Consider the following 27,014-nt stretch of genomic DNA (forward strand, 5'->3'; position numbering starts at 1 on the left):
AACAAAGCACACTTTGCTCCTCCGCTGGTCATAGCTGGTCAGGTGTAGGAAACCTCCATAAGACAAATAGTCCCTACTTTGTCTTATGTTTTAAAGAAAACTAGAGCAAACAGAAAGAAATGAAGAACATATCCTGACAGAGGGAAAGAAGAGTAATCGATTGGGGAAAGGTAAGTTCGGCATGACAGTGCTGCTGTAATGACCGTTTTTTCTCCGACTTTATAAACTTTTTAAACTTTTTTTTGAAGGCTTTAGGGGGACAGCCTGAGAGCTCAGGCAGGCCCCCTGCAGGCACTGTACAAGCCGGCTATTCCGGCCATATGATCCAGCTTCCAGGCAGACCCCAGGATCGTGTAAGTCCCGATTTACTAAATCACCCAACCTCTGAATAGATAGTATTTATGATCCACAACTGTTTCGATAGCAGTTATAGTGGACAATTGTTTAGTTGATTTCCCCTCTATTGCCATCATAATAAGTTAAACATTACAACTGTGCCCTCCATACTATAGAGGTTAATTTTCACCCAATATATATTAAATACTCTCTATGTATGTAAAAAAGAATCTGGTAAACTTGTTCACCTTTAGTAGTTTTTATTACCTGGTGGTACAAGTGACATAATTATGCTGATAGATATAAGTTTTCGCCACTGGCTTGTACTTATTAAGTCAGATGACGGGTATCTTTCTCTTTAAGGTGGAACGAACTGGATGATGTAATCCCTAGCTACTAATCAATAGGATATTATCATCCAGATTGCTAAACGATGCCCGAGTGATGTCTTAGCATCAGATTGGACGTATGATGTCAGGAATGGGCAGGCACTTACCCTATTTAACCAATCGATTGGCAAGTGCTACGTCCGAGTCTCTTGAGAAAGGCGCAGCTTGCGCTGAAACGTGCGTCGAGTCGATGACACTTTTTGGGCGATATGCACTAATGTGCATCTGTTTTTAGTTCACCTTGCTCTGTAGTTGGGCACTTTGGCTACCTTTTTACTCTAAGGAAAAGGGCTTGTTAGTCATACTGGGGACTGCCTCAAAGGAGTATAGTATCTACCTTTAGAATTTAGAGACAGGTTATTTTTCATATTTATGTAAACTACACTTCAATGCTGCCTTTGTTCTAAACTCTAAATATAAAGTGGTAAAGGAGTAAGGATTAAACACCCAAGGGACTGCCTCAATGCAGTAGGGGGGTAGCTTATTATTATTAGGGGTTTTGAATGTATCATTAGAATACAGAGGCACTAAATACTTCATATCTGTATTAACTACACTTTAATGTTGCCTTTTTTCTAAACTTTAATTCTTACTCCAATACTACTTCCTGTTCTGTATTCAAACATTGCTTTCATACAAAACGCTACCCTCTAGCAATCTGTATATCCAGTTAATTGTCCCTTTTTGCAATTTAATGGGAGTTTTAAGTGGTATTTTCTAGTTTCACTGATTGAGCTTGGTTACATAACATCACATTTCTGTAACATCTAATCAATTATACTAGGTGGCTACCACTTAGATACAGTGTATCTGTCTCATTCTCTTATAGGAGGTTTACTTAAGAGAGGAGATTTATTCACATTCTCTCCTTCCTCCATTTGTTCCTGGTTTACTTCCAATATAGGAATACTTTTAGTATTTATAATACAGCTACACTCTATATATCACAATTCAATATGTATAGTCTACTAATCACAGTAGCTTTTTTAACGCAATCATGTTTGTAGAGCACACTATTTTCAAGGTTTTATTTCAAATAATAAAGTTTGCATTTTATCTTGATATAGAGGCTTCAATAAATGGTAATCTCTTGGGAATTGCCCAGTTTGTTGGGTCTTTCTAAAACTCTCTGTCTTTATTGTCTAAATTAGGGTTACCCCCCTGTTGAGATCACTTTAAGTAACCAATTTCGGAGACTCCTACATATAATTTATGTGCAGGAATCTCCTCTATTTTTACTGGTTTTAGCACATCTTGTGCCATTACAAAAATAACCTAAAATCAGCTTGAGATCTAGGTAGGGACCCACCAAAGGGCAGGCTATTTGAGCTGTTGTCAGTTCTCAGTATTCTCTTGCACCTGTTTTTTGCTCCCCTTAAGGACCAAGTTTCATGCGCTTGTTCTTTACGGTTAAGAACCAAAGCAATTTTTGCTATATGTGTGTTTAACCACAATTACAATTGTTTTGATTTATTGCACTAACACATATTATATACCGGTTTTATAAAGGACAAAATGTGCTTTAATTTGATGTGACATTTATAAATACTCATTTATTAAAAAATAAAAATACAGGGTTTTTGCCCCACAGGTTTAGCAATACTAATATGTGCATAATTAGTGCAGTTAAGAAAAGTCATTTATTTGTCCAGATTTACAGAGTACATCATATGTCTAGGATTAAAGTTTGTTTTTTGTACTAACAGGACACAAAATAAAAGGGGTAAAATACATTTTCAATGTGAAGCGATTTTATAATTTGTTGTATTTGCCTTGTAAGCTTAATAACCATAACAGTAAATAAGATTGCAACACAAAGCAATATATTTACAGTTAGGTCCCAAAATATTTGGACACTGACACAAGTTTAGCTATTTGGGCTGTTTACCAAATTAAATTCAAGATACAGTTAAATAATAAATTTTTGCTTAAATTGCAGTCTCTCAGCTATAATTTGAGGGTATTCATATTACATTTTGGGAGGGTTTAAGAATTAGAGCTCTTTACATACTAAAGCAGAGCATGATCCCCTCCCTTCGGAGACTGGGCCGCAAGACAGTATTCCAACATAACGACTCCAGACACACCTCCAAGACGACTACTGCCTTGCTAAAGAAGCTGAAGGTAAATGTGATGGAATGACCAAGCATGTCTCCAGACCTAAACCTTATTGAGCATCTGTGGGGCATCCTCAAACAGAATGTGGGAGAGAAGGTCTCTAACATCCAGCAGCTCCGTGATGTTGTCATGGAGGAGTGGAAGAGGACAGCAACTTGTGAAGCTCTGGTGAACTCCATGCCCATGAGGGTTAAGGCAGTGCTGGAAAATAATGGTGGCCACACAAAATATTGACACTTTGGGCCCAATTTGGACATTTCCACTAAGGGGTGTACTCACTTTTGTTGCCAACAGTTTAGACATTAATGGCTATGTCTTGAGTTATTTTGAGGGGACAGCAAATTTACACTGTTATACAGGCTGTACATAGTTTATGGTAAAGTTAGACATACTGGGGAAATACATTTGAACTAGTACTTCAGTATACAACAATTTAGCTAAATAACAGATAAAAAGTGGGAAAAACATCCAAAAGGCGTACACAAATTCAAGTACAACCTGGACGAATGAATCCAGGACAGATTAATTGTATTAAAGAATTATAGCGAATCTAGAATTATAAATAACATATCATAGCGTAACACAATTAGGATATGTGTGAAAAATGTGGTGCTGGTAGCAAACTCACAAACATAGGTGGAAAGCAGGCTTCTCACCCCACCTGGGGTTAAATATAATCTGGAAGCTTTTGGAAAGACTTGTCTTTACCCGTGTGTCTCACTTCCTTAATTCCAACTCTCTCCTTGACCCTCTTCAGTCTGGCTTCCGCCCTCTCCACTCTACTGAGACCGCTCTTATCAAAGTGACTAATGACCTAATCTCCGCTAAATCCAAAGGTCACTACTCCATATTAATTCTCCTTGACCTCTCTGCTGCCTTTGACACAGTTGATCATGCTCTCCTCCTTCAAACTCTTCAATCACTCGGTCTCTGTGACTCTGTCCTCTCTTGGTTTTCCTCCTATCTCTCCCAACGCTCATTTAGTGTCTCCTTTTCCAAGGATACCTCCTCCCCTCGCCCTGTCTCGGTTGGAGTTCCCCAAGGCTCTGTCCTTGGTCCCCTTCTATTTTCTCTTTATACTGCCTCTCTTGGAAAACTTATTGCCTCTTTTGGATTCAACTACCACCTGTACGCTGATGACACTCAGATATACCTCTCCTCACCGGACCTCTCCCCGGCCGTCCTGCAACGTGTCACTGCTTGCCTCTCTTCCATCTCTGACTGGATGTCGTCACGCAAACTTAACCTCTCAAACTTAACCTCTCTAAAACTGAACTCCTTGTCTTTCCTCCTCCTAATATTGATCCTCCTCTCTCACTCTCCCTTCAAGTCAGTGATATCCACATAAGTCCATCCCTACAAGCGCGCTGTCTTGGCATCATACTTGACTCTGGTCTCACCTTTGAGTCTCACATCCAGTTTGTTGCCAAGTCCTGTAGGTTCCAACTCAAAAACATAGCCCGCATCCGCCCCTTTCTTAAGCAAGATGCTACCAAGGAGCTTGTCCATGCTCTAGTAATTTCCCGCATGGATTACTGTAACCCTCTCCTGATTGGTCTCCCCAAAAGCCGTACTGCCCCGCTACAGTCTGTAATGAATGCTGCAGCTAGACTGATTTTCCTATCCAGGCGGTCCTCTCACACCTCGCCCCTCTGCCAGTCCTTACATTGGCTCCCTGTATCCTATAGGAGTCAATTCAAAGTGCTAACCCATACATTTAAAGCACTGAACAATTCCAGCCCCTCTTATATCTCTTCACTGATCCAGAGGTATGCCCCTCCTCGTACCCTCCGCTCTGCCCGCGACCACCTCCTGACCGCTGCTCGCACCCGTACGGCCAACTCACGCTTGCAGGACCTCTCACGGGCGGCTCCTCTCCTATGGAATAACTTGCCTACTGCCATCAGACTCTCCCCTAGTCTTCAATCGTTTAAGAAGGGCCTTAAAACCCATCTCTTCAGGAAAGCGTATGGCCTCCCAGAGTAATCTCTCCCTTACATACCTGTCTCTTGCTCTCCTATGGGATAGTGCTTTGCTCTCTCCTCCAGCTCTGCTTCACTCCTACTTGATATTTCCTATCCTAATGTTTCTAATACCCCACCTCCTATAGACTGTAAGCTCATTTGAGCAGGGTCCTCTTCAACCTATTATTCCTGTAAGTTTTCTTGTAATTGTCTTATTTATTGTTACATCCCCCCTCTCAAAATATTGTAAAGCGCTACGGAATCTGTTGGCGCTATATAAATGGCAATAATAATAATAATAATAATAATGGAGATATCTTCAAAGGAATAAAGGAAGAAATCCATACATGGTGAAGTATGTATAAAACTAGAAAAACTATTTATTTGAATGCACTTACAAACAGGTAGGTATAACAGGCATATCTCCACTCCAAGTGGAATAAAAACGCAGTGTGCATAGCCGACGCACAGATCTAGCCTAACTAATTCATCATACCGCTACACGCAAAAGCGACTGTTTCAACTTATCATTGTTAATACTTTAAAATGTGCTTGCTTTCTTTGTGCTCCTCGTATTGAACGTGGAAAAGCTAGAGGAATGCTCTTGGGTCACCTCTTATCTGCCCGTGTTATATACATGCACAACAAAAATAAAGAATTAAAAAAAAAAAACGCAGCGTGGTGGGTCTGGAAATGATCTTACTCTGGACCGAAGGAAAATAAAAAAGGAAATATACACAGTAAAATCTAAATATAAACAAATAAAAAAAATCTGTGAATCCGACGCATTTCATCCAAGGAGTAGGAAGGACTTCTTCAGGGTTACATGATAATTCTTCAAATAATGGGCTTCTTACAGTGGCGTACGTACCGCGGTCGCAGGGGTCGCAGCTGCGACCGGGCCCGGCACTCCAGGGGGCCCGGCCGCCCTGCGGCCTCCCGCGACCGGGTAGCAGCTGCCACACTTTGCGGCCCCGGCCCGTGCGGCAAACCGCCGGGGCCGCATCTCAAGGGGTCCGTCGGGTGGCCCATGCTGTCAGGGCCACCCGATGGACATGGATTTTAAGGGGGCCCGGTCTGCGCTGAGCGCTTTAAGTTCTCAACCGGGCCCCCTGTGATGAGATCATCACATGCTGGGAGGAAGTGACCGCACGTCACTCCTCCCAGCATACTGAGAGCCCGCGCGGGAGGAAACAGAAAGGAGGAGGGAGTCAGAGTGGGAACTCTGACTCCCATCAGGCTGAGCCACCACTGGACCCACACATGGTAGGAAACATTTTGTGTCTCTGTATGTGTGTATGTATGTGTGTCTGTGTCTCTGTATGTGTGTATGTATGTATGTCTGTGTATGTATGTCTGTGTATGTATGTCTGTGTATGTATGTCTGTGTATGTATGTCTGTGTCTCTGTATGTCTGTGTCTCTGTATGTCTGTGTCTCTGTATGTTTGTATGTCTGTGTGTCTGTGTGTATTTATGTCTGTGTCTCTGTATGTGTGTATGTCTGTCTGTGTCTGTGTGTATTTATGTCTGTGTCTCTGTATGTGTGTATGTCTGTCTCTGTATGTGTATATGTATGTCTGTGTATGTATGTCTGTGTCTATGTATGTGTGTATGTCTGTGTCTGTGTATGTATATGTGTGTATGTATGTCTGTGTATGTATATGAGTGTACGTGTCTGTGTCTATGTATGTGTGTATGTATGTCTGTGTCTCTGTGTGTGTATGTATGTCTGTGTCTCTGTGTGTATGTATGTCTGTGTCTCTGTATGTGTGTATATCTGTGTCTCTGTATGTGTGTATGTCTGTCTGTGTGTGTGTGTATGTATGTCTGTGTCTCTGTATGTGTGTATGTCTGTGTCTCTGTATGTGTGTATGTATGTCTGTGTATGTGTGTATGTATGTATGTGTCTCTGTATGTGTGTATGTCTGTGTCTCTGTATGTGTGTATGTATGTCTGTGTCTCTGTATGTGTGTATGTATGTCTGTGTATGTGTCTATGTCTGTGTCTGTGTATGTATATGTGTGTATGTATGTCTGTGTCTCTGTGTGTGTGTGTGTGTGTGTGTATCCATATGTATGTCTGTGTCTCTGTGTGTGTGTATGTATGTGTGTCTGTGTCTCTGTGTGTATGTATGTCTGTGTTTTTGTATCTGTATGTTTGTGTGTGTGTATCTGTATGTATGTCTGTGTATGTATGTTTGTGTCTGTGTCTCTGTATGTGTGTATGATTGTGTGTCTGTGTCTGTGTGTGTGTTTGTCTCTGTATGTGTGTATCTGTATGTATGTCTGTGTATGTATGTGTGTCTGTGTCTCTGTATGTGTATATGTGTGTGTCTGTGTGTGTCTCTGTATGTATGTGTCTGCCGGGGTGTGTGTATGTGTTTGTGTCTGTATGTATGTGTCAGGGGGAGGGGCCCCACAGTCGGGGAGGAGAGGTTCACAGTAGGGGGGGCCCACGGATCGGTTTTGCACTGGGGCCCCATGGAGTGTGTGTACGCCACTGGCTTCTTATACCCGCAGTAATTCTTCTTAATACGATCCTTCCTACTCCCTGGACGAAACGTGTTGGATTCACTGACTTTTGATTTGTTTATATTTAGTTTTTACTGTGTATATTTCTTTTTTTTATTTTCCTGCGGCCAGAGTTGGATCATTTCCAGACCCACCACACTGCGTTTTTACTCCACCTGTTTGTAAGTGCATTCAAATAAATCGTTTTTCTAGTTTTATACATACTTCACCATGTATGACTTTCTCCATTTATTCCTTTGAAGATATCTCCATCATTAGGATCTACTATCAATTCCAGATTATATTTAACCCCAGGTGGGGTGAGAAGCATGCTTTCCACCTACGTTTGTGAGTTTGCTACCAGCACCACATTTTTCACACATATCCAAATTGTGTTACGCTATGATATGTTTTTTATTATTCTAGATTCACTTTAATTCTTTAATAGAACTAATCTGTCCTGGATTCATTCCTCCAGGTTGTAAATGAATTTTTGTACGCCTATTGGGTGTTTGTCCCACTTTTTGTCTGTTATTTACCCATTTGGTGTTAGTGAGGTACACCTGGGATCACTCCAATTTGACGTACTACTACTTTGTCTTTAGTGTGTATATTTTTGTCTTATAACAATTTAGCTACGTTACTAAAATTTATCATGCATTAATTATGTGACCAAACAAAGAGAATATGCATTTTCAACAACAAGAGGATTATATATTTAACAGTCTCACATTGTTACACAGTTAAGCTGAGAAAAATGTACATAGCTAAATGAGTAAAAATAAACATAATATATTTTATACATATATCAGTCACAAGTTTGAGGGTTGCACTCTTTTAGACTGAGTTACTAATCCAGTAAATTAGTCGTGGTTTATCAAATGTGTTTTTGAGTAAGGTAAATAAAATAAAAGGATTCTAATAGACTTTAAACATGGATCATCTTTTGGGAAATGTAGCTTTAGAGGCAATTTCCATGTTAAGATCCAGAAACAGTTGTTTCTTATAGGCAGCTGAACTAAATGCAATGGCAAATGTCTACGTCTAATCAAGACATACTAACTGCTGGTTACATAAATGTTAACCCGCACAAGATGTATGGTTGACTGCCAAGACGTTTATGGTAAATTTCATTGAATAAAAACACAAAAGAAAACAAATGCTAATCTAGAGAAAACTGTGTAATGGCTTTTCAGATGTAAGCTAGGTTTATCAATCCCAGGACAGTATCAACACATATTAGAAGAAGTGAAGCCATAATGGAGACAGCTCAATAATTGGAATCCATTGCAACACTCTGCCAGAACAGACTTCCAATTTGATACAAATGCAAATCTAATTAACAATTTTGTTAAAAATATAAATAAAAAATACAAGCACAACCAAATAACTTTTGGAAAACTATTACCGGTAGTTTGTGCCATTAACTGTGAGATAACACCCGCTTTAAGTTGTACTTCTGTTTAATAGACTTTGGCGAGGGACAGTTTATTAGTCCTTGACATACGCTTAATATAGAGATTAGGGTAGCAATGCTTACTTATTCAATGCTGCATCACAGATTGATGACTATATTTAACAGACATTGGATTCTCACTTTAGCCACCAAACTGAGATAAGTTAATTCACAGAAAATGAATTCAGGAACACATTAGAATGATGTATGTGGGATAAATATACAAAGGTCAGTATCGCACACTAAGAGTACCATTTAAGGCTTCTATATGAACATACAGTATAGTGCTATGTCTGAATTCACCTTTTAAATTCATAAAACAGAGCTATTTTTCACCCATTCACTGGTTAAAGGAAAAACAAACCATTTTGGCTTTGTAAAAGTAATGAAAAACAAGATTACTTCAAAAGCAAATTATAGTGTTTCAGCAAGAAACACTTCTATCACAGCTTATCCCTGCTCTTTCAGTCTAAGAGAAAAGCTTAGTTTCTAACATCGCAAGCTCATTCGAGACATGGAAAAAAAATGGGCTTTATTCACTAAATTGTAATATAAAGATCTAAACCGCAACAATCAAAGGGATACTAAGCACCATCACCATTATAGCTATAGAGGTGGTTATGGTGAAATAAGTATTTGCCATATTTCAGTTTGATGTCAAACCATGAGCGATTTTACAGAAATAAAAAAATAGAGCTATTTCAAAGGAGATCAAAGACTTGCATCATAACCACTATAATTAGTGGTACTTTTGGAATGCTTAGAATGTCCCAATAAAAAGAACCTATAGTCCTAAAAAAAATTGTTTTTTTTTCAGGATTAAAAGTTACCTGCTGTCCACTACTCTCTGTCCAATCCGCTTTGCTAGTAAAAAAAAAAAAAAAAAAAGTTTAAAAAAGATTGCTTACCTCGTTTCCAGCACCACAATCCTCTTCTGCAGTTGCCTGCCCCGCGTTCAGGGACTTTAGCATGCCACAATCATACAGAAGCAATGGATTGGATATGCATGTATGGCTAAACAGTGCACTCCTCCAATCAAATGCTGCTAACATAAGCATTTGATTCCAGGACGAGTTTCACTGTTCTGGAGGAAGAAGAACCTCTAGTTGCTGTCAGAAAGACAGCCAAACTGCATTGTTTTACATTGCAGAACGTAAATGACATTGAGATGAAGATCAACAGACCAAAGATAAATACAATGGGATTCGGGTGGATTGGCGCTAGTAATAAAAGTAAAAAAATGCAGCAACCCTATTGTGTATATAGTAACTCATAAGACACCATAAACAATAATGCATTCAGACGCAAACATTACACACAAGTACACCACTACATTCCAATGGCAACAGTACATACAAATAAACCCATACATGCACACATGCACCGTATACAAAAACACTGCTCACAAATAAAACCCTGCAACGATGGGCAAATGGTAGATCCCCAGCTGGCATAGCATTGTTCAAGTTCTCTGACAGATTGGGATCTACCTTTTGGCCACACTTGCACAAGAGGGAGCCCAGAAAACATACTGGCACCAGGGCCCTCTCTACGTTAGTCCCACCACTGGGATAATCAACGTAAGGTGCTTGGATGAAAGAGCAGGACACAGCACTTCTGATTCTGACTGAGTCTGTGAGTAAGCAGTTGTATGCATCTAAAACAGATTACCATGATGTGCCAAGTTTCTGCCTCTAAAACTGCCATGATATACCAAAATTAAGCCTCTAAACGTGCCATGATATGCCAGAATTATTGCTCTAAAACCGTCATGATTTCCCAGAATTATGCCTATAAAACTGCCATGATATGTCAAATTATGCCTCTAAAACTGCCATGATGTGCCAATTGTATGCATCTAAAGCTGATTGCCATGGTATGCCAATTGTATGTCTCTAAAAATGATTGTCATGGTGTGCCAATATTCTGCTTCTAAAACGGATTACCATGGTGTGCCAATTTTATGCACCTAAAGTTGCCATGATGTGCCAATTTTACGCACCTAAAGTTGCCAGGATGTGCCAATTTTATGTCTCTAAAACTGATTGCCATGGTCTGCCAATTGTATGCCTCTAAAGCGGATTGCCATGGTGTTCATTTTTAAAATGTGCATTAAAAGCAAGTGGGTCTTGGCCCATAAAAGTTTGGGAAGCCCTGCTTTAGTGGTCCTTTAAGACACAAAAGGTGAACTAGAAAAATTCTCCCAGTCCACCAATGTTGTTCATTCAGTCAAATCATCTATTCTGCGATAAAAGAGATATAAAGAGACAAAGTAGGGGCATGCGAGAGAGTACAACAGTGATCTTGGAGCAGACTGAACAACATCACCGTGCCATTGAGGGACAGGTTAAGGTAAGCAAAATTAACCCTAACCAGTTGTTTGGCCACCAAACCTAAAGCGACAATGTCACGGTTGGGGGTCTTTGCGAATTCAGCAAAGCCCCAGATGGTGACGGCGTCACTTTAACAACTTTCATAAGCTATGAACAGAGAAGCATTTAGAAAAGTTTTAGCATATGTATATGTTACATTATCCAAACCAAAATGTATGTATACAAAACTAGGTAAATAAATAATGAAAATTATACTCACGGTTACTTCCAAGCTCTTCAAATAAAATCTTAATTTTATCAAAGTCAGTTGTATTTTTATCTCTAGGAATATCTAATGGAGCAAAAGCTCTAAAGAAGAAAATAAAAAACACAAAATAAATACCATGCATTCAAATTATCCACATCTTATATGAACAGACATTTCAAAAAATTAAAAATGCATTGTTTTAGTAAAACAAAGATAGAGAATATAAGACTAGCTGATACCCCTCCAGGTACAGTGAGTACGAGGTTCTCTTGTGCAATAACAAAGATAACATATACCATTTGCATATCAGACTGATCCCACCTATATGGGCATCCAGAACCTAGAGGGGTATCAGTTACATCTTGCTGATGAGGCACAAAGAAGGCAAAAACGATCATCCAGGGTTGCTGTATGTCTCATGCAGAGAGAACTTGCCAGCATTTGAATTCTGAACTGGTTGGTAACACTTAAGGAACACTACCATAACAAACACATAACGCTGTAGTGTTCTACTAACATTTTCCTATGGGGAAACACTGGGCGCATATGCCTAGAAAATCTTAGCAGGCCTAAACCTAGGAAGTCACTCAGCCAGAAAAAATAGCATTTTCAATGATCAGACTGCAGGGACAGGCACTGAACTCCACTACGCTGCAGTGGTTCTGATGCCCATAAGGAGTCAAATATATATACTGTACATACATACATAAACATGCTTGTTGTATCACTTTAGATCTTTAAGTCTTTTAACAACCTGGTACCAAGCTGATAAAGAAAAGTCAAAATAGCTTATACACTTTATATATATATATATATATATATATATATATATATATATATATATATATAATAACTATCATATTTGGTTCTATTTAAAGTTATATGAAAAAGTAAATTGTTTTTCTTCCCAGGGCTTCAATGTTAAAATATACAAGGTAATAAGTATTATATCTTGAGAAGTATGCTGTTATTTGTATACTAAAAAAAGAAACAAAAAAAACCCCACAATGGGTTAACTCTCTCGCGGCACTAACTGATGCCTAAAACAATGATCTAATGCAGAATTTCACTTCCGCATTAGTCAAGCAGTAGATAAAGGGCTTATTTTAGTTGCGAATAGAGACCGGCTTTATATATTTTTCATTAGAAAAAAAAATGAAAAAATAAAATACAGATGTAATGACAAAACTAGAGGAGATAGCACCCACAAACGATACACATAACCACTACAGTAAGCAGCGCTGCATATGGGGCCTAAAGTGCCTTTTTAAACCTAAAGCAGTGACTTCCCTTCTTAGATTGTGGCTATTAAGGAGGCAACTTGTACCGCTGCAACACTTTCTAACACTGAGAAGACATCAACCATCAACACTGTGCATGGATGTGCTCTTGGTTCCATAGAACAAAATGCTGGACAAAGCAGAGTAATTTTCGGTTGAGTAAGCACTGCTCCCAATGAAATATCAGTTAAAAGTTCCTGGGAAACAAACTAGAATAATTTGATATGGATGACCTTTTGTTTAGAGTGCCCATTTAAAATGAATTAGTCGAAAATACGGATGCCTCCAGCACTCTGGGCTTTCTTTTTCTTTTTTTTTTTTTTTTTTTAAATAAATCACTAGAATGCAAACATAACGCAGAAATAGTGAAATATTAAAGTAGTGTGTAATAAATATATACACCAGGGTTCTTGAGTCATAAATCATTCAACCCTTATATATGCACACACAGAAAATATACTCTAGGATTACAATTCACAAGCCCATGAAAGCACACAGTTAGAGAATCATCCCCAGAATAGGAACAGGAAGGCATTTACAAGATGAGCAAGTAATATATGGCTTCCAATTTTCCACTTTAATCTAGATAAATGTAGCTTTTCTTTTTCTTTTAAAGTGTTGTATAAGATGTTCGGTGATCTCAACTCCAGTGTATTCATTTTTCAGTGTTTCGTAAAGCGATCAAGTGCAGCATTTGTTTTGTACAACCCATTCAAAGCTATTGGAAGAAATATATTTTACAGATGGTTTCCTTTTTGAGTGGGTTTTTGTATTTGCTTATCAAGTTAGGGATGCTAGATAGAACTAGAGAGCTACAGACCCAAACCTTGTGAATTCCACACATGCAGAGTTTATTACAATGATGAGCATTCCAAGTGAATTCCATGTTTCAGATGACATATTCTATGTTAAGGCCAGAGTAACTGAACTGAAAACATAGTCCAAGAAGAAAAAGACTAAGCAGGTGCTATTTATACACATTCAGGCTAGCATCACCTGCAGTGTCTCCTATTATGGTGGTGCAAGTACTCCCAAATCGGCTTACTTGGTTGCAGAAATAATATATACTTATTGAAGATCAGAGCTAAGAAGTTAATAGCTCTTTCAAAACCTTAGGCCTGCAGCCTTCAAATATGACAGTAAAAAAAAAAAAATTCTACTGTATCTTTCAAATCCGCGCAAAACAAACAGTAAAAACGTTCAGGCCATCCACCTCTCCCATCTAACGTGTTTTGTACAACTAAGACATGAAATCATATATTGCAATCCTAATTTTTTTGAAAGAGCTATTCACTTCATAGGTCCGATCCTCAATACCGAACTAAAAATATAGATGACTTACAGTGACTTTTTCCCAGTTGAGCTATTTTGACCTTAGATTTAGAATTCACTTTGAATTCAAGCGTTGGTGAATAACAAAAGTACTGTAAATTCACTTACCCAATAAGAAGCAAACACGAGCAGACCAACATAAATACAAAGGTATACTTCAGAGCACTCTTTATTTGCTGTAGAAAAAGGAAAAACAGAGTTACAAGGTACTTAAAATAACAATAGGGTGTGCCTATTGTCTCATCTAAATTATTCAATATTTTATGTGGCAATGACAGATCATTTGGGATTCGATAATGCATATGTTTCAGAGCCAGAACCGGCGGACCCTCGTGATGCTGGAAATATGGTGAGTTTTCTAGTTATTTAAGGGGACCAAGGGGGGCTAGCGTGTGTTTTTAACACAATAGGACAGGGCTTGACAAATCTGCTTAGAATCTAGGAGCCAGCTAGAAAAGTTAGGAGCCAGAGAAATCAACCCCACAAATACAATTCTTAAAGGGACACTATAGTCACCAGAACCACTACAGCTTAATGTAGTTGTTCTGAAGTATATATCCTGTCCCTGAATGTTTTTCAATGTAAACACTGACTTTTCAGACAAAACGCAATGTTTACATTGCTGCCTGGTGACACCTCTAGTGACAGTCACGGAGATGGCCTCTAGAGGTGCTTCCTGGGTCAGTGCAGTATCACACTGTATCAGTATCACACTGTGCAGTATCTACGTTAATGTTCCCTATAGGGATGCACTGGTTCAATGCATCTCTATGAGAGGTTAAATTGGCGCAGTGGCATTTTGCCATGCATGCGCAATAGCTTTCCAATGCTTTCCTATGGAGAAGCATTGGTTTGGCTAAGATCGTCAGGAATGATGATCTCAGCCATGGAGGTGGGGCCAGCCGCGGAGTCACCAGCACGGCATGGGGAAAATGGTAAGCAAATATACCTTTACCATGTGATTGAAGGGAACACACACTCACAGAGACACACACACACACACACTCACAGACATTCAGACACACTCACAGAAAAACACTCACAGACACACAAACACACTCACAAATAATTACTTTTTTTATTTTAAATGTAAATCCATCCTCAGCTCTCCATTAGCCACCCGTCCGCCCCCTCCATCACCAAGTCAGCCATCCGCCTCCCTCACTCAGCCACCTGCCTCAGCCTTCAGTGAGCAGACTGCCCACCTCTGCTCTCAGGCAGCCGGTTACCTCAGGAGCTGAGCAGGCTCACAAATCCCAAGTGCCAGGACAAATTCCCTGGTCGCCATAGCGACCTGGGATTTGTCGAGCCCTGCTATAGGGTTATGAATTGTTCTTGACCCTATTTATGTGTTCCTGAGCCTATTGTGTTAGTTTAAAAGGTTAAAGAGTAAGCAAGAAGTCTTTTGTTTCTCCTTGACTAATGAGTATTATTATTAGTTGATTATTACTGAGCATGCATTGGAGAATTAGCACACTATGCAGAGTTCTCCAGTAACACTATATGTATCTTGTACCATTTTTTTTTTTTTTTTTTTTTTTTTTTTTAAATTAATTCTCAAAATAATATGATATACATTTCTAATTGTGTTAGTTATCCGACACACTCATTTTTCTTTATGTACTTACATTCAATGCTATGACAAATGAGGTGACAGAGACACTAAAATACAACAATTTCATCAGCCACAATCTATTTTTAAATATGCTTGAAAATATAGGATCTGTTTAACCCTTAACTTACAAAGCAGCTCCAAAAGTTCACATACTCTGGGAAACTGGTATGAAATGGACTACAGACAACAGTTACAAATGTAATGTGATTGCGCTGTTCTATTAGTAAGGCTTTCATTATTTAACAATATTATTGGTTCTCGGTTTATTTACTAAACCAGGAAGACCAAACTAGAAGAACCAGAATAACATGAGTTGAGATGACAATTGTCTTCTGTTATTTTGATACAAATGCTGCAGATCTATTCTCAATTCTCCAAAAATCCTGGCTTAGTGCCCAAATGTAGTACTTGTATCTACACTTTGCTACTGTAGTGTGTCTTCAGACATCACTATTCTCAGTAAATAAAGAACTTTAACTCATTTGTAATGATCTGCATACAGGCTATTGCAGTTTCCATTTAAGCACTTTGTGACTGCCACTGTAACCTGTACAGCAATCATTTTAAAGTGTTGTTAGAAAGGATCAGCATGACAGTCTCTCTCTTTGTGTCTCATTAGTGATGCATCACAGAAATAGTGATGTGACAGCATCTCCAGTGATAGCTATGCCTATCGTGATCTTGCAGCATGGGGGTTCTATTAAAACCAGTGCATGCTGCCATCACTTGTGAGAGTATCCAGCAATAGTCTAAAAACACTGTTCAGATCATACCATTTAGAATCAGCATGTATTTTTTTTTATTTTTTTTTAGTAAACCAATAAAAGTGGATTTTACTGAGCACTGAATGTGAAGCTGCTTTTTCTGGATGCAGCTCTTCAAATACGAGAGGGTGCTCCAGTGATCCAGAGGACATCCAAACATGGTGGCCCTTAAAATAAATGTTGCTACACACTATAGAACTGACAGGACAGCCCGTTACAATGGCTCTGTGCTATAATTGACAGTTGATGTCAAGATGCAGCAGTGAGGGCCAGGATCAGCAGTCAGTAGGGTAGAGCTGGCTGCCTCACTAGTGACGCAGTCCAGCAATAGTCATTGCTTGGCTGTCAGTCTGTCTGATATCCCTGGGAGCTAGTCACAATAATGACATGCCTTAGCTGCCAGCTAAGGCAATGTAATACGCGTGACTAGGACTCACAGTGATCCCTCAACCTGTGATACCGGAGAAACTGACGGAAGCCAAGCACAGAGAGATGGACACAGGTTTCTTCAGGAAGGAAGAGATTCTTTATTGGATCACCGATCGGGACTCAGAGGGACTAGCGTCACCAAAATACAGCAAATTCTGAGCCCCGGACAATAGTGCAGGCTCCTTATATAGGCATATAACTCCTCCCATATTAAGCTCCACCCGCACATTCTCTTAACCAATCAACACAAATAAGAATTAACTTCCTGTTTGACCGCATGGCTTGTCCAGCACAATGGAGGAGGGGAATACTATATCCTGTATTCTTGCACATGCTCCGTACACTACTGATCATATCTTGCCTCGTGCAACCAACTGATCGATACGTCAGCATATGCACGTACACATGCCACGTGGTAATCTCGGCCTACTAAATTTATTTTTACCGAGATTCCACCACACCTGGTGGCCAATCTACTAAACAGGGGTTGGTGTTAGTGCTACTACTAAGGTTAGAAATAGAATAAAAGTGTAAAGCAGGCCAGTATGGTGACAGGTAGTGTCACATCAGGAAATATGGTGTATAGGAAGCAAGCATACACATATGTCAATACTGGGGTAAGTCTCTAATATGATACCAGAAGTTCCTCGAAAAAACTGGCTCATGGTAGACATATGGGATTATGCTTTAAGAAGGAGATGCAACAGTATACAAAGCTAAGGCGTTTGAAGTAGTAGAGCATAAACAGGTCCACTGCAAAGTGGTGTGGCAGAGTGATTAGACGCAGTTGTTCAAACTAACCAGGAGGTTTACATTTTACCAATATATAGTTGTAGCGGAGAGGTAGTATAATCCACAGTATCTCCGCTGGGTAACAGGAACAGCGTAAAATAATCTAGGCAAATAAATACAGCATACAATAATCCCGGTAGCGTTGTAAGAATCCTTCCTTCCCAAGAACTAGACGACACATAGGCTGGGCGTCAACTGAGCTTTTAATCACAGGTCACAGTATTTATGGGATTCCCCATGCAAGGGGTTTCCCTACTGACATTACAGGGGTTGTACAGTAGGGGACTACATGGGGAACTTGGACATTTCTCCCATCATGCACTGTTGGACGAGAGGGATACTCCCACTAGAATATCCAGTTAAGTGGATTATCCCTCCGTGCAGCAGAACCGATATTTCACATGAAAATGCAAAACTTTTACATTGTTCACTTTATTTAAACGAATGGACGTTCGGTAGATAGCTGGATTCTGAGCGCACAGTTCATGAAAGTACCGCTCAGATCCCTGCATAACTAACCGAACGCCGCACGAAACACACATTATTTTCCAGTTACCTTCAAAGTACCGATTGACATTAGGGGAACAAACTACCGAAGGACTGGGGCTCCCGAACGGCTTGGAAGTCCATCGGTATTCGTGCCTTCAAGTTGCCGATTTTAGTTCCAGGCGCTCGACGACCAAATACCGCTGGGCTAACAAAGGATCCAAGATGGCCGACTGCTGTGTGGTCAGTAGTCGAACGGCGGCCACCCTGAATATCTATAATTACCGATAGAAACAATGTTACCATATTTAATGGGAGCCACACAACCTCCTGTGTGTGGTCTCCCATTCGGTAGTTTGTTCGTTTCACGAACAGTGTTGGAATTCACTGTTCGTGAAACTACTATATGAATGCTGGTGGCTTTATGCCGCCAGCATACAAATGCTCTTGTTCGGTTAAAATACAGCAATAGGTATATGCTTGGTTCTCCAGGCTTAAAGCAACAGCAATTACATTAAAGCAACAGATATTAAAACACTAATATTAATACAGTTTTAAGTGGCTAGTTTTGCCACAATAGATGTGTCCAGTGATTTTGGATTCTCTGTTTCTGTAACAACTTTTGCAAAGGATTAGCTTTAAAATGATAAATCACTACCTGCAATAAGGGTCTTTTAACTTACAAAATTAACTGAAATCTTAAACATTTTGGGCAATTTAACAATCATGATTGTACATAGTACACTAGGTACATAGAAGTTATTATAACTAAAACAATGAAAATATATATTTTATATATATATAAATATTTGTTTACTTATTTTAAGTTATTTGTATTTAAAGAGGCACTGCCGCGGGGCAGAGCCGTTCTCTCAAGCAGACCAGAGATGCTCTTTTGGAGCTCCTGCCAGACCAATCAGATAATATTATCCACAAACAGCTCCAGACATCTCAAAATCAAGCGCAAAAAAATCCTCTAACAAACGTTTCTGCAATCTTGATTTACAGTCACGACCTGCGGCCTACTGGAATTGCCGGCCTATCGGTGAGGAAAAGTGGTCGATCTCCAGCCTGGGACTACTCATTACAAAGCGTATCTCCTGAAGCCCTGTTACCTTCTCTTTGGACCAGTGGGGAATATCCTGTTCCCAGCTAGGAATACTAAAATGCTGTGGTGGTGGACTCAAACTCTGCTGCTACGGAGACCTTGTGGCGAATCAAGATGGCCGTCATGCCGCAGCCTTCAATAACCAAGCAAACCCTGAGAGCCTGGATTGGATGCAGCTCTTTGAGGCCCGCTTTTACAAGGTATGTCAGGAATTCTGGACTTGTATAGCCTGTTGGTTGCACATCTCTGCATCCTCTGTCCCACTGCACTCCAGCCCACTGTTCCTCCTCTGGACAGGGAGCCCAGGTGGAGCTGCATACACCCAGCTGTCCATATATCCACTGGAAGTGTCGAACTCCAAAGCCCCTGCAGACAAGTGGCCCTGCCGCATGGATCGAAAGGACCCTTGGACAAGGTCTCTTTCTGGCGCAGGCCCAAGACGCCTAAGGCAGAGACTCCCGCACAAACACAACCTATCGGATGTTCAGCTGACCTTTTAACCTTTTTGCCAGCAGTATGCAACCTGTGTTCAGCGGAAACAAGCTCCAGTCCAGAGTCAGTCTGTTATCTTAAGGAAGCAACTGCTTGGCTGCACGTGTACCTAGGCCGGGTGGAGAAACTCCTTTGGGAAAGCTGAGGGTGGCAGAGGTTGGGACTCTCCAACTCTAGGAATTGGCTGACAGGCCCACATTACATGCCTGCTGCTTGGCTTTTGTGCTCATGGCCACACTTTGCTTATTACCTGCAATGTTTTAGTTAAATTGTTAAGTTCAGTTAGCACTGTTCAGTTAGCACTTTTTAGCACTGTCCAGTCTAACTTTCCTTTTTCCTACTGTTTCCTCTTCTCTTCTTCTCTCAGAATCGGTTTTTCTTTTCTTTATTTCTGATCTAAATTTCTTTAAAACATAAGACAAAGTAGGGAATACTTTGTCTTCTGTATTTTTCCTATGCTTGACTATCGTTGAGTTGAACTCAGCACCATTAAGTCAGCACCATTTCCAGTGTCAAAAAGAAGGGTGAGTACTTTCTGTGACCAAAGGAGGAGCTTAAGTCAGTTTCATAGGCAAAAGATAGGCAAGTTCGGTGTGCTGCTTTAATGCTGTATTATCTATTTATAGAAGGAATCTCTTCATAGAAAAGAAAAACAAATGACAAAAGAACTATATATATATATATGTATTTAAAAAAATAAATAAATAAGAAAACACAAAAAAAACTAACTTATCGCAAAAGTTCCAAAAAAATTGCCTCAGTCATGAAACCTTGGAATAATTGGAAATTCCAATACTAAGCGGTTAAAAGAACCAGACACCAAAACATCATTCGAATTTTCATTGATCACAGTGAGACATTTTACATTTACTTTTTATTTTCATCATTGGATAGTGACACAAGCCTTCTTCGCAATCATTATGCAGCTATTATGCTGATTCAGCACACCATAATGGCTTTCTGTTGAGTGATTCACATATTTCCATGTCCACTGAAGCAATATTGACACAAATGATTGACACATACATAAATGCACTGTGTGTAAGGGTCTAGCGTGCTTTGAAAGCTTTGCCTGTTGTACTTCATCTGAGCATGGCATATTCACAAATTCTATGCCTATGATTTAGGATTTTTAAAATGACCATATCATCGAAAGGACTCAAAAATATTTTATCATTAAAGGATCACCTTACAAGTTACTGAACCTTTACATATATTTTACTTCACAAATTCCCATTTTAATGTCATTCTTGAAATAAGAGGGATTAAACGAACATATAATCGTGGCTCAGCATTTAATTGCTAGATACAAAAATTCCACTGCACATCCAAACAAAGTGGCACAATTCTCTTATTTACTTTTATAAATAACATGGCAAAGATATTGTTATTTAGGGAGTCTGCTACACAAACATACCATAAAAAACAATGCCCATGCCTAAAGTGAGAAAATGCAAACAAATTAGTATTAGTTTGAATTGTTACAAATATAATCGGTCACAAGGATACATTTTTACAACAGTAGGGTTAAAAAAACAGCAAAATGCACTAAATTTAACTTCCTGGGAATAAATAATATTACAGTTTGATTAGCGATTGGATCAGTGGTGGCTCTTCCATAGGTGCTTTTAGACCAGCACCGTACCAAGTAGTTGTTGTTATAATATATATTTTTTTGAATGTCCCACTTAATCTTCATTAGGGCAGGGCTTGGAAACTCCCAGGCGCCAGGTCGCCATGGCAACCAGGAAATTTGTCCTGGCACCTGGAATTTGTGAGCCTGTTCTGCCCCCAAGGTGACCGGCTGCCTGAGAGCAGAGGCGGGAAGTCGGATCACAGGGGGCTGAGGCAGGCGGCAGACAGCGGGAGTGGGGCAGCCGGCTCATTTATTGCTGAGGGGAGGGGGGCCGCCAGCCCATGTAGAGCAGAGTGAGACGGGAGCTGATGGAGGGGGAGGTCTGGTATTGGAGAGCAGAGGGAGGCGGACGGACGGATGACTTAATGCCACGGCGAGGGAGCTGTAATCTTCCTGCTCTGCTCCCTCGCACGACTTGTAGTGATGCCAGGAGCTGAGTAATGACGTCACTCCAGCTCACTAAACAGTGCGTGAGAGAGAGACGAGTAGGGAGAGGACAGCAGCCCCACGGGACCCCAGCGAGAGCCTATCCTCTCCAGCTTTCCAGAAGTAAGGAGGCTGGGTGAATTTAAATAATTACTTGTTAGTGTGTGTGTCTGTGTATATATATGTATGTGTATGTGTGTGTGTGTCTGCGTGTGTGTGTGCGTGTGTGTCTGTCTCCGTGTGTGCGTGTCTGTATGCGTGTCTGTATGCGTGTCTGTATGCGTGTCTGTGTGTGTGTCTGTGTGTGTGTCTGTGTGTGTGTCTGTGTGTGTGTCTGTGTGTGTGTCTGTGTGTGTGTCTGTGTGTGTGTCTGTGTGTGTGTCTGTGTGTGTGTCTGTGTGTGTGTCTGTGTGTGTGTCTGTGTGTGTGTCTGTGTGTGTGTGTGTGTCTTCACTCCAATCACATGGGAAATGTGTTTTTACTCACCTTTTTTCCCCCATGCTGTGCTTACGATGCTGCGGCTGGCCCCACCTCCATGGCTGAGATTATCAATCATGACAATCTCAGCCAATCCAATGCTTCCCCATAGGAAAGATTTGGAAGACTATTGTGCATGCACCAATTTAACTTCTCATATAGGTGCATTGAATCAATGCATCTCTATAGGGAACATTAACGTAGGTGCTGCACATTGTCAAGCACTGACCCAGGAAGCACCTCTAGAGGCCGTCTGAGTGGTTGCCACTAGAGGTGTTACCAGACAGCAATGTAAACATTGCCTTTTGTCTGAAAATTCAGTATTTACATTAAAAAGCGTTCAGGGACAGGATATATACTTCAGAATAACTGTAGTGGTTCTGGTGACTATAGTGTCCCTTTAAGAATTGTATTTGTATTGTAGTGTTGATTTCTCTGGCTCCTAACTTTTCTAGCTGGCTCCTAGATTCCAAGCAAATTTGTCAAGCCCTGCATTAGGGAATCCAAGAAAGCTGTACGGCTTATTATAGATCATAAGTCTTACAATCTCATTCAAACTTCTTACTGAGAAAATATCCTAGACAGAGAGAACGGAGCTTGAAAGGAAAAGAGTGAGAGTTCAATAACCATATGGCAAGTTGTTGGGTTTTTTTTTGGGGGGGGAGGTTTCTGCTCATTGTGTACACATCAGATTCAAAGGGTTGTGATTTAAATCCCTGCATTGTAATGTTTTTTCTTATAATGTAAATTATATTCATATATTTAATAAATGCCCTTGTCATACATCCAAACACTTCAAATGTAAAAAAGCAGGACATTGTGAACATGCAAAATGTGAACAGGCTTACTTATGTGTCAGTTCATGTTACATAACAGTCACTGCATGTGACATCTTAACCCCTTAAGGACCAAACTTCTGGAATAAAAGGGAATTATGACATGTCACACATGTCATGTGTCCTTAAGGGGTTAAACAAGGTTTCTTTTTATCTGAATCATCAAAAATCATAACAAAAAATAAATTGTTATGCCTATACAAGATTTGAACTGCGGCCGATATAATGAAAAACAAAGCTCTTAGCAACGATGCTATAGTTCAGTCATTTCCAAACCAGTCCTCAAGGCACGCCTACCAGTCCAAGATTTTTGTGATTACCCAGCTGTGTCTAAGCAGGATTTTTGTGATTACCCAGCTGTGTCTGTTTTAGAAAGAAAATGAAAAATACCTTGACACAACTGGGTAATCCTTAAATCCTGGGCCGGTAGGTGTGCCTTGAGGAATGGTTTAGAAACCACTGCTATAGTGGAACACACAAAATAATGAAACTCAGTTTCAATACAATGTCAGCTGATCATGTGACATCCAATATCCAGTACCGTCTGGTAATGTTTCTTATTTCAGTATGGTGTAAGTCTACTGAAACCGCTTTCCTTAAATCCCAGTAGGCCCGCAGGGGTGAGAACCTTTGGCTCTCCAGATGTTTTGGACTACACCTCCCATGATGCTTTGCCAGCATTATGTGTGTAAGAGCATATAGATATAGCATATAGATGTAGTCCACAACATCTGGAGAGCCGAAGGTTGCCTATCCCTGCCGGGTAGGTTTCCTGGAATTTCCTCCCCTGTCTCACCATTTTGCGTGTCTTTTGAAGCATGCTGCTGCAATATGCCAGGTACAGTTTTCAATATTGCCTAGTCCTATATACTCAAGTCTAATTTTTAAATTAGGGTCTCATTATTTAACATACAAGTTCAATGAGGGCAAACCTCGCAGAAGCACGCTCCACCCGAGGATCGAAGCTACCTGCTCCGACCCCCACAGCGCCTCCTATGGGTGCCTAGTCATTCTTCTGGATTTTTGGTTCTATTTACCCATTTGTTTATTCCCAATTATGTTTTTTTATTATATACTACATCTTGTAGCAATAGTAATATTCTACTTGACTTTCTTTCCCCTCTACACGGGCCTAGTGAGTGGCCCACACGCATCCAACATACCCTGAAATCACTGAGGCAGCCCACGCACCGGAGCTGGTCTCCGACACCTACTGGGGAGAGAGACTTAAGGCAAAGTGACGCCGACAGTGTGTCTACAGGAGACACACTTCAAAAGGAATGCCCATCCGCAAATACTATCCGCTAATTTCCCACACCAATAGCACTCCACTTCACAAACGAAATCCAAAGGGGTCTCCACCTTTAAAAGTCAGAATGTAGCATTTGAACTACTAGAGGACATAGATCAGGAGGGCAGATATGTAATCATAGTGGGACGCATGAAGAATGTCCTGTTTACCATTGCAAACCTGTATGCACCCAACACCAACCAAAGAAACTTTCTGCACAAGATAATACACAGGGTATCCAAGATCCAACAAGGCACAACCATAATATGTGGAGAACTGAACCATGTCCTAGACCCCTCTTTAGACACCACACTTTCTCATAACAACCCTAGATACAAACCACTCAAACTTCAATGCGTTGCATTATTATGATGCCTGGAGAGTCACACACACAGACGACAGGGAATATACATATTTCTCGTCAGTTCACAATACCTATTCTAGGATAGATAGTTTTCTAATGGGGGGCGCGGCGTTGGTGCAGATAGTCGACTGCAGGGTGGGACAACTTCTATGGTCAGACCACACACCTGTTGAGCTGACCCTTAAAGACACCTATGACTTCAAACACAGGAGCCCTTGGAGGCTTAACGAAACCCTCCTGGCAGACCCCGACTTCACGGATGATCTGTCTGACTCATTGACACATTGCTTCATAGAAAACGGAAACCACTCTCTGCCACACCACACGATCTGGCAAGGTCATAAGGCCTTCGCGCAGGGGCTTCTCATACGGCAAGCATCATACCTACGACGTAAGACGCAAACTCAACTGTTAAATTGGCAAACAGAAATGTATACCCTAACAGCCCAAAATCAGAACCATCCGACCTTGCAACTGCGGGATCAAATATCCCTCTTACGCCAAAAACTCGCTTCAGAAAGTGGGGTTGAGGAAACTTAAAGCGGCTCACTACTACCAGGGGAACCGGGCAGGTAAATTATTGGCACTTCGGCTAAAAAATAAACAACAGGCACAAAAGATAGCACATTTAAAACGCCATGACGGAAGGGGAAGGGGGAAATACTGATGCCTATAGACATTAGTAATGAATTTGCAAACTACTACTCCAATCTCTATAATCTCCAAAACGACCCAGACACACACACAAGCCCTCAGACTCGGACATATCTAAATACTTAGACAAAATACCATTGCCTACTCTGACGACAATACCACATGATGCCCTATCCCAACCCATCACCCCGGCAGAAGTTATTGCTACGAATAAAACCTTGCCAAAAGGCAAAGCCCCAGGCGACTTTACTACAGCAAATTCAGCACCGCGACTAGTGGAGGTCTTTGACGAAGCCATACAAGCAGAGTCACTCCCCGAGGAAATGCAATTGGCCCATATTATTACCCTCCCCAAACCAGGGAAGCCACCGACATGCCCACAAAATTTCAGACCGATATCGCTCCTCAATTCAGATGTCAAACTCCTAGCCAAGCTCTAGGCATTAAGACTTGGACCTATACTCCCCCATATTATACATGACGACCAGGTGGGTTTAGTGATGGGACGCCAGGAAGACGACAACACCAGGAAAGTCCTCAGCGTACTGCATAGCCTCACGGCGTCTAATGGGGAGGGGTGCTGCTATCCCTGGACGCGGAGATGGCCTTTGACCGCCTGGGATGGAAGTTTTTGGAGGCAGTTCTACATACAGACTCAATTTAACAAAAACACAGGCAATGGGGGTCGGCATCCCTGGGCGCCTTATGCAAACCCTGAGGTCATCCTTTAACTTCAATTGGACTTTGTTTCCTTTTTAGGAATACAAATTACCAAACTGACACAACTACTGTTTAAACATAACTATGAGAGACTCTCCCAGAAGATCACCCAAACGTTCCAATCATGGGGAAGGGATTGTCTGTTCTGGCATGGACAAGTGGCGGCATTTAAAATGTCCCTACTTCCAAAATTACAATACCTACTAAGAACTCTCCAGATCCCCATCCCTAAACATTATCAGAAGACCTTACAAAAAGCCATTACACAATTTGTGTGGGTGAACAAAAAGCCCAGAGTCGCAAATCACATACTCAAGAAGCCCATTTCAAGGGGGGAGGGGGGGGGGGAGAGGGGGAAATGAACTTTCCAGATGTAAAATTGTATTATAAGGCCGCACAACTCTCCACAGTGGGAACCACGCACATAACAATCAATGCACCCCAATGGAATCTTACTGGTCATGCAAGGCTGGGTTACACCACTTATTCTGTTTGCCGAAAAACCAGAGACCTGCGATGCCATACTGGAAACAACCACACTACTGCTGAACACATGGGACACCTACCGCAAACATTTAGGCGAACCTAATGCAATATCATTGGCCACGACAATGTACAGCATATATCTGAGAAACCAGACCTTTGACTATGCCACGTGGACATCAGCGGGAAGTACACATATAAACCCTCTATACGCTGGAACCAACTTGAAACAGTTTCCAGACCTGCAGGTGCAATTTCACCTCCCAAGCAGGGAAATTGTTTCTTATTTGCAGCTCAAATCCCTCCTGCAGTCAACTACGTGCCACCTTCGGACGCCCACACTCCCCAAATTTGACATAATATGCCTTACAGGGACACCACACAGAAAAATGTTCTTGATAATTTGCACAATACTGATCGAGAGTAAATCTGAGTACACTGACAAATTTATGCAAGCATGGCAGGACAATCTTGC

At 40.8% G+C, this 27,014-nt stretch overlaps 1 protein-coding gene across 1 annotated transcript in view; it reads right to left on the bottom strand.

The window, feature by feature from the left end:
* Positions 1–27,014, bottom strand: part of LMBRD1 (LMBR1 domain containing 1) — a 132,057-nt gene that overhangs the window by 68,612 nt on the left and 36,431 nt on the right. Inside the window, exons 5-6 of the mRNA XM_063442972.1 lie at positions 14,075–14,142; positions 11,367–11,455 (exon numbers count right to left, since the gene is read on the bottom strand). Coding sequence (XP_063299042.1) covers positions 11,367–11,455; positions 14,075–14,142 — 157 coding nt within the window. The remainder of the gene's footprint in view (positions 1–11,366; positions 11,456–14,074; positions 14,143–27,014) is intronic.

Source organism: Pelobates fuscus, chromosome 2 (assembly GCF_036172605.1).
Source record: "Pelobates fuscus isolate aPelFus1 chromosome 2, aPelFus1.pri, whole genome shotgun sequence".
Taxonomy (NCBI): domain Eukaryota; kingdom Metazoa; phylum Chordata; class Amphibia; order Anura; family Pelobatidae; genus Pelobates; species Pelobates fuscus.